The 19,061-nt window shown below is 43.9% G+C and overlaps 1 protein-coding gene across 1 annotated transcript in view; it reads left to right on the top strand.

Annotated features, from left to right (window-relative positions):
* Positions 1–19,061, top strand: part of LOC126108186 (neprilysin-2-like) — a 246,429-nt gene that overhangs the window by 175,987 nt on the left and 51,381 nt on the right. Inside the window, exon 9 of the mRNA XM_049913426.1 lies at positions 6,825–6,968. Coding sequence (XP_049769383.1) covers positions 6,825–6,968 — 144 coding nt within the window. The remainder of the gene's footprint in view (positions 1–6,824; positions 6,969–19,061) is intronic.

Below are 19,061 nucleotides of genomic sequence, written 5' to 3' on the forward strand. Positions count from 1 at the left end.
GGGCGTGAGGTCTCCACAGTACATCGATGTTGTCGCCAGTGGTCGGCGGAAGGTGCACGTGCCCGTCGACCTGGGACCGGACCGCAGCGACGCACGGATGCACGCCAAGACCGTAGGATCCTACGCAGTGCCGTAGGGGACCGCACCGCCACTTCCCAGCAAATTAGGGACACTGTTGCTCCTGGGGTATCGGCGAGGACCATTCGCAACCGTCTCCATGAAGCTGGGCTACGGTCCCGCACACCGTTAGGCCGTCTTCCGCTCACGCCCCAACATCGTGCAGCCCGCCTCCAGTGGTATCGCGACAGGCGTGAATGGAGGGACGAATGGAGACGTGTCGTCTTCAGTGATGAGAGTCGCTTCTGCCTTGGTGCCAATTATGGTCGTATGCGTGTTTGGCGCCGTGCAGGTGAGCGCCACAATCAGAACTGCATACGACCGAGGCACACAGGGCCAACACCCGGCATCATGGTGTGGGGAGCGATCTCCTACACTGGCCGTACACCACTGGTGATCGTCGAGGGGACACTGAATAGTGCACGGTACATCCAAACCGTCATAGAACCCATCGTTCTACCATTCCTAGACCGGCAAGGGAACTTGCTGTTCCAACAGGACAATGCACGTCCGCATGTATCCCGTGCCACCCAACGTGCTCTAGAAGGTGTAAGTCAACTACCCTGGCCAGCAAGATCTCCGGATCTGTCCCCCATTGAGCATGTTTGGGACTGGATGAAGCGTCGTCTCACGCGGTCTGCACGTCCAGCACGAACGCTGGTCCAACTGAGGCGCCAGGTGGAAATGGCATGGCAAGCCGTTCCACAGGACTACATCCAGCATCTCTACGATCGTCTCCATGGGAGAATAGCAGCCTGCATTGCTGCGAAAAGTAGATATACACTGTACTAGTGCCGACATTGTGCATGCTCTGTAGCCTGTGTCTATGAGCCTGTGGTTCTGTCAGTGTGATCATGTGATGTATCTGACCCCAGGAATGTGTCAATAAAGTTTCCCCTTCCTGGGACAATGAATTCACGGTGTTCTTATTTCAATTTCCAGGAGTGTATAAGCCCAGGATGGCTCGCCACGAAGGGCAGCAAAACGGGCCGTAGAACATCGTCGACGTACCTGCTGCAAAATGAAACGGCACCCCAGACCGTCACCAGTGGTCGTCAGGCCGCACAGTGGGCGGCAGTCAGGCCGGTATCGTACCACAGTCCGTCTCGCTTCCAGACACATCTCAGCTGATCGTTGGGGCTCAGTTCGAAACGTTAATGAGAATTGTACTCCAGTGAGTGAGATTCCAGGCTGACTATGCCCAACGCCATTACAGACAGTCGTGTCGGTGTAAAGAGGTCGGTGGTAAATGGTGTAAGGGGCATTGTGATCGCAGCCCCCTCTCTGTGAGCTGCCTGCTAGTGACCCCTGTGCTCACTCAAGCACCTGTTACACATCGGATTGGTGATAATGACGAATCCAGGGCTCTGAGTGCCCCTCTGACGATAGCCCAGTCCTCTCATTCAGTCATCTCTGTACGTGACCCCTTTCTTCTCGACGATGTGGTCGGCCACAGTTCACCCATTCCTGCCAGCATTGTCGTATAGTGGCATCACTCCTGTTTAAATGTCGAGCGATTGGCCGATTACTCCGACTGGATTGTTTGAGCCAAACTAAGTGTCCTCTCTCGAGTGCTGATATACCAGGTGATCAAAAAGTCAGTATAAAATTGAAAGCTGAATAAATCATGGAATAATGTAGATAGAGAGTGAAATGTCCCCTTAGAACAATTATACACGACTGTGCTGATAAACCTCTTACACTATTTGCTTTTCAAACAGCTGGGCAAGACTGAACGTACTCAAACATTCACTAAAGTGACACACAATATTTTTAGCGCAACGCAGTCTGACTATCAAAGATCCCTGCAAAAGAATGGCCCTGAGTAACATTAAACTACACCTTTCAGAAATCACTTACCTCACAAAAATCTTCATTACTCGAACTACTGCAATACAGCGAGCACCACTACTGCCAGCTAAATAAAAGATTCAAACTACGGAAGGCGCTAACTACTGATAGGGATAGTTAGCAAATGAAAGATATTAATAGAGAACAAACAATGTATTTACCTTAATAGTCATCATATATATAGCAGTTCATGACAAATTACAAAACTCCGCCATCTCTCTCCCCACATCCACCACTGCTGGCGGCTCACCTCCAACTGCGCAACGCTACGCACTGTTCACATCCAGCTGCCGCTGCCCAACACTACAATCGCAGACAACAATGCAAACTAGCCACAAACTGCACAAATAGTCATAATATATATAGCAGTTCATGACAAATTACAAAACTCCACCATCTCTCTCCCCACATCCACCACTGCTGGCGGCTCACCTCCAACTGCGCAACGCTACGCACTGTTCACATCCAGCTGCCGCTGCCCAACACTACAATGGCAGACAACAATGCAAACTAGCCACAGACTGCACACAGCACAGCCAGTGATTTTCATATAGAGCGCTACGTAACGTTGCCAATAAGAAAACATAAACAGCCTCCTTACATAGAGAAAACATAAACAGCCTACTTACATAGAGAAAACATAAACAGCCTACTTACAAGAGGTACAAATAGACAGACATGCTTGGAATGACATGGGGTTTTATTAGAACCAAAAAAATACAAACGTTCAAAAAATGTCCGACAGATGGCGCTTCATGTGATCAGAATAGCAATAATTAACATAACAAAGTAAGACAAAGCAAAGATGATGTTCTTTACAGGAAATGCTCAATATGTCCACCATCATTCCTCAACCTGGCGGGGTCAGGGATTTTCTCTGCCTCGTGATGACTGGGTGTTGTGTGCTGTCCTTAGGTTAGTTAGATTTAAGTAGTTCTAGGGGACTGATGACCATAGATGTTAAGTCCCATAGTACTCAGAGCCATTCCTCAGCAATAGCTGTAGTCGAGGAATAATGTTGTGAACAGCACTGTAAAGCATGTCCAGAGTTACGGTGAGGCATTCGCGTCGGATGTTGTCTTTCGGCATCCCTAGAGATGTCGGTCGATCACGATACACTTGCGACTTGAGGTAACCCCAAAGCCAATAATCGCACGGACTGAGGTCTGCGGACCTGGGAGGCCAAGCATGACGAAAGTGGCTGCTGAGCACACGATCATCACCAAACGGCGCGCGCAAGAGATCTTTCACGCGTCTAGCAATACTTTTTTTTTGTTCTAATAAAACCCCATGTCATTCCAAACATGTGTGTCAATTTTTACCTCGCTATCTACATTATTCCGTGGTTTATTAAGTTTTCAAATTTATACTGACTTTTTCATCACCCAGTATGTGTGTATTCTTCACACACCTGTCTGTGAGGCGCAGTTGCTATCCAATTGACTACATGGAATGAAATTTGCAAAGACTTTGTGCCCCGGTATCGACATGTCCCACAATCACCATACTTGCTCGCTGCCCAGTGAATTTGCGTTGCAGTGTCACATGCTCATCCGTTGGCCATCAAAGTTTACAAATGGTTCAAATGGCTCTGAGCACTATGGGACTTAACATCTATGGCCATCAGTCCCCTAGAACTTGGAACTACTTAAACCTAACTAACCTACGGACAGCACACAACACCCAGTCATCACGAGGCAGAGAAAATCCCCTGACCCCGCCGGGAATCGAACCCGGGAACCCGGGAACCCGGGCGTGGGAAGCGAGAACGCTACCGCAGGGCCACGAGATGCGGGCTCAAAGTTTACACTTTCACATTCTATGTCGATACCTATATGAATATTACCTTTTCTTTTTCTTTTACCATTTTGCATTACAGCATCAGTGTGCGTCTTCTTTCTCGTAGAGTGTACTTCCGATGGCTGAACGCCAGTTAGATTGTCACTGAGTCTCTGCTCATTAAACACAAACTTCATAAAAGTTAAATTCTTACAGTGAAACTGCTCATAGTTAGTTCCAACTGACTGAAAAAGGTCCCGTAGGGTGCTTAAAGTACCAACTGAATGAACAAAATTTAAGTCATGTAGGGAGCAAAATTTTCCAAGTCCAGCGTGTAGCCATTTGAAAGTTAAACAGAATTAAATTTACAAGTCCGTAATCCTGCCACAACAAATGTGTCCTCGTCTTCTTTGGTGGGGAGGCCACTAACACTGTATCGACAACTGACAAGTCCCGGGATCACGAAGTCAGATGCGAATGGCAGTGACGCTGTGGAGGTGGCTCTCGAGTGAGAATACTCGTTAAGCGTATCCTTGCGTAATTTGCGCCCGGCCCAGGAAACTCACTCGGAGCAAACAGAGCTGCCCCAACCCGAGTGCTGCCTTATATACCACTTGGCTCTAGTATAGAGCTGGGCCTATTTTCAATCACATATCTTGCAGAAGAGAACAGGTCCAGTGGTCAGAAAGTGTGTGTCTTCCAGAAAATTGTCTCCTGTAAGTTAGGCATCTTTGAAGGACTGATTTGATGCTGGTTACTTACATCGCAAGTGTTAAGCCACAATACAGAGAGTTGTTCATAAAATTGCAATTAATTATTATCAGCGTCTAATGCTGCTCTTTTCTCGAGAACGATTTTTGACAGTTATAAATTATTATTTACTTTTATTTCAGAAAGAGTGGAAATGCATATCTTAAATGGACAGTAAGCTCAAACTGAACATTAAAAGTTTTTACATCGATTTATTTTTCTTGATTTTGAATTTGCTCTTTACATCTGAGGAAGTCCATTGTGATGGTGTGCTCTTGTACCAAACTAATACCGAATATCATTGACAGAAATAACGTCTTCTTGTCATTTACCTATCATAAAAACTTTGTAAAATTATGTAGTTTATGGACGATGATGGAACACAAAATTTAGCACCTCTAACCGTTCTGGGAAATTCCCAAATTTAATTCAGCCAAAGTCTGTACCATCACAGTCTGCGTTTACACTTCTACCTCCCTCCACACTTCCCTTCATTACCAAACTGAAGATTCCTTGCTGCCTCAAGATCTGCCCTGTTAAATGAGCCTTTATTTTAATCATGTTTTGCCAAGGATTTCCTTTTTCCTCAGTACCTTCCCATTAGTTAGTGGATGTGTTCACTTAATCTCCTGCATTTCTTCTGTAGCACTACGTTTCGGTAGCCTCCATTCACTTCTTGTCTGAACTGCTCACTGTGCAAGTTTCATTTCCATACAAACCTACGCTTCAGACAAATACCTTCAGGAAAGACTTCCTAACACTTAAACTTATATTCAAAGTTAACTAATTCCTCTTCTTAGAAACGCTCATGTTTTTTATTGCTGATGTCAGTTTCAATTTTAAGTCCCCTCTACATTGTCCATCGTCAGTTATTTTGCTGCATAAATAGCAAAACTGATCTACTACTGTCCATTTCCATAATTCCATCTTGTGTAAATGAAATGGGACGACAGCTGGTTGAAGACTTAAAGAAAATACGTGCCAAAATGTGAATTTTATTTCATAATTTTGTTTAGGTACCAATTTTGGTGCGTCATTGGCACCATCTTCAGGGCTCTATATGAACTTGCCAGACAAGTCATCTAAATGTGTGTGTTATGGTAGGAATCATTGTATCCAACTGGTTTCCATAGCCTTCTTCTCAGTAGATGTGGGCCCTTCATACATATAATGACAATTGTTGTTAGATATATGGAGAGGGTATCCGTTTTTTCAGACATGTCCGAAAGAACAGATACTCTCTTCACACAGATAAGGCTTACCAGCCAATGATCTTCTTCAGTGCGGATGGACTCACACATTGCTCAAACTCTTACAGGAATCGGTAGATTGACTGCAGCATGTAGTGTGTGGACACTTAAGTTGGAAGTGTGGGTCTCACAGGGAGGAGGGGGGGGGGGGGGAACTGCCAGAGATCAGTTCCTGTAGTCGCACTATTCTCCATATCCTCGATGGCTCGGTTGGGTAGAGTGTCTGCCATGTAAGCAAGAGATCCTGGGTTCGGCTTCCGGTTGGGGCACATATTTTCAACTGTCCCCATTGATATTTATCAATGCCTGTAAGCAGCTGCTCGACTGGATTTCATTGTAATTTCACTGTCGTTAGAGGTGTGATGGGTCCACATCTTCCGAGAAGAAGTCCACGGAAACCACAGAAACTGGTAGTGGAATAAAATTATGGAATAAAATTACGGCTGTTGGTATCTGATGTCTTCAAGGCTGTTGTTACTTAGGTGTAATTTCCTGCCTGATTACCAGAGAATTGGCTCATTTAATCCGACTACATTCCATTATACTTGTTTTACTTTCACTGTTATTCATACTATAGTCTGCATCCGTTCCAATCAACAACTTTTGCAAGTACGAGCTTTGCCATTTGACAGAATCCTTGCATCACTGGCAAACATCAAAGTTTTCATTTCTTATCCCTGAGCTTTAATTTCCAAATTTCTCCTCTCTTTCAGACAGAATGCTAGTGTCATTGGCAAAATATTTTTATTTCTTCTCCCTGAATTTAAATTTTCTTTCCAAATTTTATCTCGGTTATCTCTGTTGTGTGCTGAATGTACAAACTGAGTAACGCCGTACGTCGTGGAGAGGCTACAACACTGTCTCACTCCCTTCTCAACTGCTGCCCCCTTTTCATATCCTTCAACTCTTACAACTGAAATTTGATTTCTACACATAATTCTGTTTTCTTTTTTTTTATGACCGCATTGTATTAAAACCCTGACCCGTAGTGGTGTTCCACTGTAGTTCCCTCGTATTTCTGCTGGCCGTGTTACATTTGGAGTGGTTGGTGCTAGAGTGAATTGTCTCATGTTCCAGCCTGTATCTGTCTGTGGGCTCCATATTCGTGCGAAAGTACTTCAACAAGGACGCCAAGAAGGTGGCACTCGAGATGGTGGACGACATCCGCCAGGAGTTCTTGCACATCCTGCAGCAGCTGGACTGGATGGATGAGGGAACCAGGTATGTCTCAGCCATTGAGTCTGTAAAAATTCACACCAAGTGGTTTTAGTACAGTACTGTCCTATCTGGAAATAAGTATGCTGACGAAAACGGGAAGTGTTATTCCGTGAAGAGCCTGACATAACCAGGTAAAGCCCAATTTACACCGGAAGGAGTGGAAGTGAATATAAGTGAACAAGCATTTGCAGACTTTCCGCAATGTCCGCTACCAGTTGCTCGTATCTGTGAACAAACACTTGCAGTAGAGGGAACGGAGGGGAAAGCAAGATAAAGAACACAGTCTGTGAAGTCTGTATCGTACTAACACCACTATGCTATATTTTGAAACTTTTGGTATGATGTTCCGTGACTGGTAAGAGATATTTAAAGTATTTTTCGTTACAATTTCAAATCTGATATTTTTTTATATCATGTCAGGTTCTTATAAAAATCAAGCTAGAGTTTTTTTAGTTAAAATCAAATTTTTTCATACAGTAACTTTTTTAATTTCATTAAAAATAAATTATTTGTTTTGTAAAATTGTACGGAACCACTATACACTATGTATGAGTACACTGAACGCCACAAAGTACTTTGGAGCTGAGTACTCTTTTTGAAGTCTCCCCCTGGTAATGCGAGATGTGAGCAAAAGAGTCCCTCTGTGTCCACCTACATTCAGACGGTGGCGGGACCTCGGCTCTTCAGTACAGAATATCGAATCAAAACAACCTTCAACCGTCAATATTTTCAGTTGTTATTTTCTTTGCGCCACCAGGTACAGCAATATATTATGCCACCTTCAGGTTCCTCGAACAATGTGCAGGAAGATTCTTACCACTTCTTCTTCTTCATGTGCCGTCTCCTCTAAGAAGGTTGGCTGTCATCATGGCAATTTCTGATCTTGATTTGGCTGATCTAAGGAGTTCTGACGTTGAGCAGTTGTACCAATTTTTTAAATTGTCAATCCAGGATGTCCGTCTTCTGCCCCTCGTTCTCTTCCCACAAATTTTCCCTTCTAGTATTATTTGCAATATTTTGTAATTTACTCCCCTAATAACATGGCCTAAATATTGTAGCTTCCTTACTTTAATAGTTTTAATTAATTCTTTTTCCTTTCCCATTCTTCTTAGGACATCTTGATTAGTAATCCTCGACACCCAACTAATTCTAAGTATTCTTCTATATGCCCACATTTCAAAAGCTTCTAAACTGTTCATGTCCTTCTTTTTCAATGTCCACGCTTCCATTCCGTATAGTAATTTTGAGAATACATAGCATCTTAGCAACCTCATTTTTGTGTTTAAACAAATGTCTCTCGAACAGAATGCATTTTTCATCTTATTAAAGATACTTCTGGCCTGTCCTATTCTCGATTTAATTTCTTCTGAGCTTTCAATCTCCTCATTTACAATTGTTCCGAGATATTTAAATTTACGTACTTGATCGACTCTTTCCCTATTGATTCTAAGATTTTCTTGTTGGTGTGTTTTAGATATCACCATGAACTTAGTCTTGCTTACGTTAAGAGTCAAGCCAAATTCTTCACTTTTTTCTGCGACTTTGTCAAGAAGTAATTGTAGATCTTTGAGGTTTCCAGCTAGTAGTGCAGTGTCATCAGCAAACCTAACATTGTTAATGTTTAGCCCATTCACTTTAATGCCAGCTATTTCATCTGATAGAGCTGCCTGGAATATGTCTTCTGAATACATATTAAACAATAAGGGTGAGAGAACGCAACCTTGTCTCACACCCCTCTTTATTTCTATATCATTCGATAACTCATTTTCTACCTTCACGGTTGCTCCAGTCAAAATAGGAACTAGTATTCAATGACCGGTATCAAAGTATTTTGACACAGTGATCCCTCCAATTGTCACTGGCCGACAAAATCATTTCAGTACACAATAGCTGGGCAGATGGTTGACGAGGAAGGACTGCCGATGTTATGTGTATTACAGCAAAAAGACAGAGTTAACTGCTACACAGTGTAAGAGCTTGGTGTCCAAACCCCCCAGCGCAGTAGAATGACACCATACACACACACATCAAAAAAAGTTTCGCATCGCCCCGGTTCCCAGAACTCCTGAAAATATACATTGATTGTCGATAGTGTATCACAGACACAGTCCTGTTGACTGTTCATAGATGTCACTAAACCCGCCCAAAGATGTAAACAACCATGCATGAGCAGCACCTATTGTTTCAGTCATTCCACCAGGAAGAAGGTACACGGCTCGTGATGTCTGTAGTTCAATCATGCCTAGACAGTCAATACCGCTGCACTCCTCTTCTTATAATTGCCACATGGTTTTTTTTCCCACATTTCACATCACTAGGAACTGAACTTCTACAAAATTTGAAGATGCTCGTAAGTGTGTTGCATGGTACGTTGTGCTGAGAAATAAATTTTATGAAAAAAATTTCGATACACTGCACCGTTTCTGAGTTCATTAATATTAAAATTAGGCAGTCAGGCCAATGCATGCCCAAATTCGAGCGGCTCGCGAGAGATGGTGTCAACAAACATTTGGTTCCCTAAAACCAAATAAGAGGGTGATACAAAAATTGGACACAGGACGGCAGTAAGGATCAAACCCGAGCCAAAGGCCTGCTGTTTCTGTAGAAAATTTGATTGTATTTGATTTAGGGGTTGTGGAGGAGATCCCAGACATATACGCACACAGCTGTGTGTATATAACAGATGATGCAGAAACAGACAATATAGACTACTTGACTTGAGTGATTTTGAAAAACCTAATATTGATAAAGAAGATTACGCTACAATTGAAGATGATTTCAAAAACAAGTTTGAAGGATTATGATGAAAGTGAAGATGACAGAGCCTAGACTATCACAGAATGGTTAAAATTAATGTAGGTTAATTATTTTGTGTCAATTCATTTTCAGATTTTACAAGTGTGTACCTGTATGCATTAGAACTGTTTTGATTTGGGAGAAGGAGAGCTGAAATGTATGTGTTTTGTTTTTCTGTAATGTGTAACAAAAAATGTATTAAGCGGATTATAGATTTATAAACTCATAGATCATAGAGCAAAGAATATATATGGTCATCCATCTTTTTTGCTGAAGAATCATTTACTGACATACTGGGGCAGCACCTCAGGCTGTCTACATACCTGTCTTATTATTAACTAGCTAACCAGGTGTACCTGGCTATGATTTGCTGTGGTTCAGTCCGCTTACATGGAAAGAAAGAGTGGGAATCGGATATACGTCCTAATCCTGTTCTCTCCCCAGCCTCTTGCATCTCCTCCTCTCATCTCTTCCTGTCCATCTCCTCCTTCCCGTTTCTGTAGTACTATCACACTCTAATATACACAGTCGCGACACTCACTGCTGTGAAAGTTGTTACCATTTGACAGTTCAAGTGACACTAGCGCCCCTAGTGGCCATAAAGCTCACCTTCCTCTGATGGTAGATGCGATGCAAAAATAATGTTTGTTTTTAATTCTTTTTGTACGTAATTTACAAAATAGTTAGCATATTTTTGCGTCACAAGTTTGGGGAGAACAGCAAGAGACATAAATGATCGTGAAATATAAGTAAACAGAGCATGAACTGTTGAATGAAGTGACACAAGTTGCAACATATTCTTGAAGAAATAATGAAGAAGTAGCATACAGTCGCACTTATTCTACTGAAAGTAATAGAATACACACTGTATATCCCAAATATGAAGTATATAGATGCTCTTCCTTGTGTAAAAATGAAGTGACACTCACTTTTCATTACGTTCTGCTTTGCGAGAAGCCTTCTTCCAATGTGCATTAAATATGTCAAAAATATCGTTCACTTTTTGGCAAAAATCTGTAGTAGCAGATGATGATATGGTGCCACAAGTAACAAGTGTCTCAATGCCTGCTGCTACTACACTCCTGGAAATTGAAATAAGAACACCGTGAATTCATTGTCCCAGGAAGGGGAAACTTTATTGACACATTCCTGGGGTCAGATACATCACATGATCACACTGACAGAACCACAGGCACATAGACACAGGCAACAGAGCATGCACAATGTCGGCACTAGTACAGTGTATATCCACCTTTCGCAGCAATGCAGGCTGCTATTCTCCCATGGAGACGATCGTAGAGATGCTGGATGTAGTCCTGTGGAACGGCTTGCCATGCCATTTCCACCTGGCGCCTCAGTTGGACCAGCGTTCGTGCTGGACGTGCAGACCGCGTGAGACGACGCTTCATCCAGTCCCAAACATGCTCAATGGGGGACAGATCCGGAGATCTTGCTGGCCGGGGTAGTTGACTTCTAGAGCACGTTGGGTGGCACGGGATACATGCGGACGTGCATTGTCCTGTTGGAACAGCAAGTTCCCTTGCCGGTCTAGGAATGGTAGAACGATGGGTTCGATGACGGTTTGGATGTACCGTGCACTATTCAGTGTCCCCTCGACGATCACCAGTGGTGTACGGCCAGTGTAGGAGATCGCTCCCCACACCATGATGCCGGGTGTTGGCCCTGTGTGCCTCGGTCGTATGCAGTCCTGATTGTGGCGCTCACCTGCACGGCGCCAAACACGCATACGACCATCATTAGCACCGAGGCAGAAGCGACTCTCATCGCTGAAGACGACACGTCTCCATTCGTCCCTCCATTCACGCCTGTCGCGACACCACTGGAGGCGGGCTGCACGATGTTGGGGCGTGAGCGGAAGACGGCCTAACGGTGTGCGGGACCGTAGCCCAGCTTTATGGAGACGGTTGCGAATGGTCCTCGCCGATACCCCAGGAGCAACAGTGTCCCTAATTTGCTGGGAAGTGGCGGTGCGGTCCCCTACGGCACTGCGTAGGATCCTACGGTCTTGGCGTGCATCCGTGCGTCGCTGCGGTCCGGTCCCAGGTCGACGGGCACATGCACCTTCCGCCGACCACTGGCGACAACATCGATGTACTGTGGAGACCTCACTCCCCACGTGTTGAGCAATTCGGCGGTACGTCCACCCGGCCTCCCGCATGCCCACTATACGCCCTCGCTCAAAGTCCGTCAACTGCACATACGGTTCACGTCCACGCTGTCGCGGCATGCTACCAGTGTTAAAGACTGCGATGGAGCTCCGTATGCCACGGCAAACTGGCAGACACTGACGGCGGCGGTGCACAAATGCTGCGCAGCTAGCGCCATTCGACGGCCAACACCGCGGTTCCTGGTGTGTCCGCTGTGCCGTGCGTGTGATCATTGCTTGTACAGCCCTCTCGCAGTGTCCGGAGCAAGTATGGTGGGTCTGACACACCGGTGTCAATGTGTTCTTTTTTCCATTTCCAGGAGTGTATATGACTCAACATACGAACTGCAGTGCTTACCTTCATTTTTGAAAATGCTGGCAGTTGGACAGCTCTTTTAGTGAGCTTGGGGGCCACCCTGTACTTCTTTTCACTATCACCTGAGTACAACTGACAAATGTTCTTCCATGAAGCAGTGCCATTCAATCCTTCATCTGTTGTGTGGATAATGTTATACCTGAATAAATTATTACGTATGCTTTTTATCAATTGTGGGGTGTCATAAAAAAGGAGATCTTACTCCCTTTGTGTACTAAGCATGGATTAACTGGTGTTATACCCAGTCTGTGCCTCCACTCCACAAATTCGAGCCTTGGTCAGTCACACATGTTTTTACAACCAAACCAATCTCTGAGAGTTGTTTGACAACGTCAAAAAATATGCACGTCAGATGGATGGCTCCTACTGGTCCTTTGCAGAAATAATACACTAATGGCTGTTTAAAATTTGAGAAGATTCCGTTAATCATTATAACTAATGCAGTATTGGCAACCACAGATGTACGTATGAAACCTGTGTCTTCAAATCCAATAACACGATCCATAGAGCTGTCATATATCAAATCTCCATTAGTGACATATCATCCATAGACAAATTAACAATTATATCAGTTTCTGGTAACTGCTGCACTTCCTGCTTTAAAAGATGAAATATGTTATTATTTATCCCACAATTTAATTGTGTATCTTTCACATACCTTTGTGAGGTACGTACTGATGGAAGGCTAAAACTATGTGATAAAAAACTGTATGTTGGAGTACTATAGTACAACAAATTAAGTGCAAATAATTTAGTTTCATCTTTCCATCTCGCACCACATTTTCCATTCAATGGTATACTGATTTGGCTTATCAATAAATCGGGAGCATCTTTTATCAAGTACTTGGAACCAATATATTTTAAAAATAGCTTGTCCTTTTGTATTTGTGTCCTGTGACGTTGTCGTTGCAGTTTATTCTTACGATCGGCACTTTCCTTGTCGCGCAGTAATTTTGTACGAAGTTGAATGATTTGCACATTTTTACATTTCACATAATTTTCCAACACGCGAATAATTTCACGTAATCTAAGCATTTCATCTTCAAAAGATGTCTGTGTTGCACATTCCGTTGTTAGTGATTTTATATATGTCTCTCGTCTAGGAACACTTGTGGTAGCTGTTTCTTCTGTGTCAGGAGACTGTTTTATTGTTTTTGCAGTACCACTTTCACATTTGTATGGCAATATTCTCTTCATCGTCACTAGTTGTGGCTTATTTGGCACGTCAAATAACGTAGGAACTGCATTCAACACAATGTCTTCTTTTCCGCGCTCATGAACTGGTTTGACTCGAAATGTAACGCACAAAACTTCACGTTATTGTGCAAATAAATGACATCTTTTTGCAGCAGGTCCTGTCGTCTAGTATTTATTAACCATTTCTTCCTCCTAAAAAAGAAAAACGAATTCGGTAATTCAATACAGTTTAGAAAAAAATCGCAAATAAAGAGCGCTCTAATGTGATGTTTCATACCTCTCAGGGTCCTTAGGAAACCTTAAGAATGACAAATGTGGTGTCTTCTTCCTATTATTACTGCAATTGATTGCACTGCATACACTGCCTTTCATAAAAACCGTTAAAAATGAATATAAACGATACTGTTTACATTTACTGAATACCATAGTCAGCAGCTTAGCTTCTCCACCACTTGGGGTGCTGTTGTTGCGGTGTATAACAAAAATCATCGAGAGTGTCGCGACTGTATATATTAGACTGTGGTACTATTCTGAACATAAAGCAATAATGTTCACGAAATCATCTTAGCCATAAACACAACTTGCCTGTTTGGTAGCAACGTTTTACTAATATGTATATATATATATATATATATATATATATATATATATATATATATATATATATATACAAACATTCCACGTGGGAAAAATATATATAAAAACAAACATGTTGTGACTTACCAAACGAGAAAGCGGTGGTAGATAGGCACAATGAAAAACACACAAACTCACACACAAATTTCAAACTTTCACATTCTCTCTTCCCGTTACCCACCAGGCCTCAATCTCCACTAATTTCAAGTTGCGCCCCTCGTACATGATTTGTCATTCAACAACATCTTTGCCTCTGTACTTTGACCTCGACTGACATCTCTACCCAACCTCTTTGCCTTTGCATATGTCTGCCTGTGTCTGTATATGTGCAGATGGATATGTGTGTGTGCGCGCAAGTGTATACGTGTCCGTTTTTCCCCCTAAGGTAAGTCTTTCCGCTCCCGGGATTGGAATGACTCCTTACCCTCTCCCTTAAAACCCACATCCTTTCGTCTTTCCCTCTCCTTCCCTCTTTCCTGATGAAGCAAACTTGTGTTGAGAAAGCTTGAAATTTGTGTGTGTGTTTGTGTGTTTTTTTATTGTGTCTATCTACCAGCGCATTCTCGTTTAGTAAGGTATGTATACAAACATTTATTACTGTAATGAGTAATAACTAGAAGTAAATCAGTAAGGTACATTTTGAGATTTTTGGTAACAATGCTTTCCCTTTGTATATTACACACACACACACACACACACACACACACACACAAGGACAATATGTATAAAAAGTATGCATATATTAAAAATTACATGCCTAAAACATGCCCAGATTAGAATGCAACTTTGTGTCAAAATTTCAAAGCAATTGGTGAATAACTTCCTATTTGGTATAATGAATGACAGTTTGCTGTAACTGTGGAAAAACGTAAGTGGATGCAGAGGGTGGGAAAGACAATCATGTAATGGTCGGATACAGTACTAGTGGTGTGGTGTTTCAAGTATCTACAGTACAATTACAATTACTCGATAGCTGACGTCGGCCACTTGCCACTACAGTGTTGCCACATCTGCTGCCGGCTACCGCTCAGTTATTATAGGTGACACACAGAAAGGGTGGGTCATTTCGTAGGTGCTGTTAATGTGCAATGTGGAGCAATGCTGGAAGCAGCCGCCCCGAGGTTACGACAGAAATGTGGGGTGCTGTGTCCATAGCTGACTTGAAGTGACCGATTACTGAACTGCGGCAGATGACGGGTTTTGTAGTCCTGAACTGAAACTCGTGTCCTAACCTATCCACAACCTCGTGATAAGCTATGTATCTGGGAAAACAGCTGTCAACAACCAGCGGCAGAATTAAAATCTCTATTGCTTCGTTCACGGTGATTAAAGCTGACCTCTGCAAGCAAACTGAAGACAGAAAATTTTCAGTTTCAGTGCTAAAAGCAGACTGTAATTTCTCGCTGCCATTGGTTACCTAAACTGTCTTCACAGTGGCTACACGAGCTGCCACGCTGCCAGTCCTGGTTGGCGCTTGGTTGCAGATTGTAGGAGACACAGGTCGGTTACAAACGAAAACAGAGTAACAGGAAGAAAAATAAGAGCAAATAAAAGAGACAATACAATGGCGGAAATGATGTGGTAAATTATTAGAAATCTTAAAAAAATGCATTCAAATGGACTGATTCAATAAAAATAATAATCAAGGTCTTTATATCCAGAATTTTTTTAAAAAATTCACTGCATTGTGTTAATTCCTGTGTTACATTGTTAATAGTGTTTATATAAACTTATAGCTTGTCATCTTTTTAGAATTTATACACATTTTGCTTCATCAGTTATTATGTTGCTATTGTAATTTAATGTACTGACACATCATATGACCACGGAGGTTCGCTCCTCAATTTGGGCTCACGGAACTACACTCCTGGAAATGGAAAAAAGAACACATTGACACCGGTGTGTCAGACCCACCATACTTGCTCCGGACACTGCGAGAGGGCTGTACAAGCAATGATCACACGCACGGCACAGCGGGCACACCAGGAACCGCGGTGTTGGCCGTCGAATGGCGCTAGCTGCGCGCAGCATTTGTGCACCGCCGCCGTCAGTGTCAGCCAGTTTGCCGTGGCATACGGAGCTCCATCGCAGTCTTTAACACTGGTAGCATGCCGCGACAGCGTGGACGTGAACCGTATGTGCAGTTGACGGACTTTGAGCGAGGGCGTATAGTGGGCATGCGGGAGGCCGGGTGGACGTACCGCCGAATTGCTCAACACGTGGGGCGTGAGGTCTCCACAGTACATCGATGTTGTCGCCAGTGGTCGGCGGAAGGTGCACGTGCCCGTCGACCTGGGACCGGACCGCAGCGACGCACGGATGCACGCCAAGACCGTAGGATCCTACGCAGTGCCGTAGGGGACCGCACCGCCACTTCCCAGCAAATTAGGGACACTGTTGCTCCTGGGGTATCGGCGACGACCATTCGCAACCGTCTCCATGAAGCTGGGCTACGGTCCCGCACACCGTTAGGCCGTCTTCCGCTCACGCCCCAACATCGTGCAGCCCGCCTCCAGTGGTGTCGCGACAGGCGTGAATGGAGGGACGAATGGAGACGTGTCGTCTTCAGCGATGAGAGTCGCTTCTGCCTCGGTGCCAATGATGGTCGTATGCGTGTTTGGCGCCGTGCAGGTGAGCGCCACAATCAGGACTGCATACGACCGAGGCACACAGGGCCAACACCCGGCATCATGGTGTGGGGAGCGATCTCCTACACTGGCCGTACACCACTGGTGATCGTCGAGGGGACACTGAATAGTGCACGGTACATCCAAACCGTCCTCGAACCCATCATTCTACCATTCCTAGACCGGCAGGGGAACTTGCTGTTCCAACAGGACAATGCACGTCCGCATGTATCCCGTGCCACCCAACGTGCTCTAGAAGGTGTAAGTCAACTACCCTGGCCATCAAGATCTCCGGATCTGTCCCCCATTGAGCATGTTTGGGACTGGATGAAGCGTCGTCTCACGCGGTCTGCACGTCCAGCACGAACGCTGGTCCAACTGAGGCGCCAGGTGGAAATGGCATGGCAAGCCGTTCCACAGGACTACATCCAGCATCTCTACGATCGTCTCCATGGGAGAATAGCAGCCTGCATTGCTGCGAAAGGTGGATATACACTGTACTAGTGCCGACATTGTGCATGCTCTGTTGCCTGTGTCTATGTGCCTGTGGTTCTGTCAGTGTGATCATGTGATGTATCTGACCCCAGGAATGTGTCAATAAAGTTTCCCCTTCCTGGTACAATGAATTCACGGTGTTCTTATTTCAATTTCCAGGAGTGTAGATACATAGAATAACAAAAAATAAATTCGATGAGGTTCGATTCTGTGGCTGTCTACCTGCAACCCTAATACGCTAACCACTGTGCTATGGCAGCACACTGGGTTAGGCTGTTAAATTTGTACCCATGGTGACAGAGTCGTGACTATGAAATGCAGCCTTCAAAACTTTGGCGTCACTCAGTGTCGTGCGAAACTTATCTGTAATAAGGCAATCCCTGTGATTATAAATACCGTATATGTTACAGGTCAATCGAGTCTCATGGAAGGCGCCAATAATGTTTGGTTAATGATGTGTATGAAATGTATGTATATCATTAGCATCATAGTCTGTATTTTTAGTCTGGTTATCATGTGTTATGAAACACAAAATGAAAGGGCCACACCCAGACATGCACGTATGTCCAAAGGAACATTGCATTGTAATCCGGAATAACACAGGCACTGCAATATCGTATCTATCTGCCGACACCGGGCAAGTGACTTTGAAGTAAAATGTACAGGAATATACCGGGTGATCAAAAAGTCAGTATAAATTTGAAAACTGAATAAATCATGGAATAGTGTATATAGAGAGGTACAAATTGACACACATGCCTGGAATGACATGGGGTTTTATTAGAACCAAAAAATTCAAAAGTTCAAAAAATGTCCGACAGATGGCGCTTCATCTGATCAGAATAGCAATAATTAGGATAGCAAAGTAAGACAAAGCAAAGATGATGTTCTGTACAGTAATTGCTCAGTATGTCCACCATCATTCCTCAACAATACCTGTAGTCGAGGAATAACGTTGTGAACAGCACTGTAAAGCATGTCCGGAGTTACGGTGAGGCATTGGCGTCGGATGTTGTCTTTCAGCATACCTAGAGATGTCGGTCGGTCACGATACACTTGCGACTTTCGGTAACCCCAAAGCCAATAATCGCACGGACTGACGTCTGGGGACCTGGGAGGCCAAGCATGACGAAAGTGACGGCTGAGCACACGATCATCACCAAACGACGCATGCAACAGATCTTTCACGCATCTAGCAATACTTTTATTTTTTTTTTGTTCTAGTAATACCCGATGTCATTCGAAGCATATGTGTCAATTTTTACCTCTCTATCTATATTATTCCGTGGTTTATTAAGTTTTCAAATTTTTACTGACTTTTTCATCACTCGGTATGTAATGGATGTACGAGTACAGGCTGTAGACACACGTTTCATGACGTATGGAAGGTTTAGACTGGCCGTGAGTCGTGCTCAGATGGCCTAATGTTAAGGCGACCACTTCTGAGAAACAGGAAATCCGGGTTTGAGTCCCGTCCGGTTCAAATTTTCATTATTGTCATTCGATTATGCAGCTGACGGTTGTCCATACTCCCAACTGCGAATACATTTCAATTAATTCATAATGGTTGTAGTCACCACGGCGCTAACCGCTACGGTCGCAGGTTCGAATCCTGCCTCGGGCACGGATGTGTGTGATGTCCTTAGGTTAGTTAGGTTTAAGTAGTTCTAGGTTCTAGGGGACTTATGACCTCAGAAGTTCAGTCCCATAGTGCTCAGAGCCATTTGAACCATTTCACCACAGTGTCTGCTCCGTCGAGCACATGTGCATGTCGAATGAAGCATTGAATTGTAATTCGGAAT

The sequence above is a fragment of the Schistocerca cancellata genome, chromosome 11, assembly GCF_023864275.1.
Source record: "Schistocerca cancellata isolate TAMUIC-IGC-003103 chromosome 11, iqSchCanc2.1, whole genome shotgun sequence".
NCBI classification, from domain to species: Eukaryota; Metazoa; Arthropoda; class Insecta; order Orthoptera; family Acrididae; genus Schistocerca; species Schistocerca cancellata.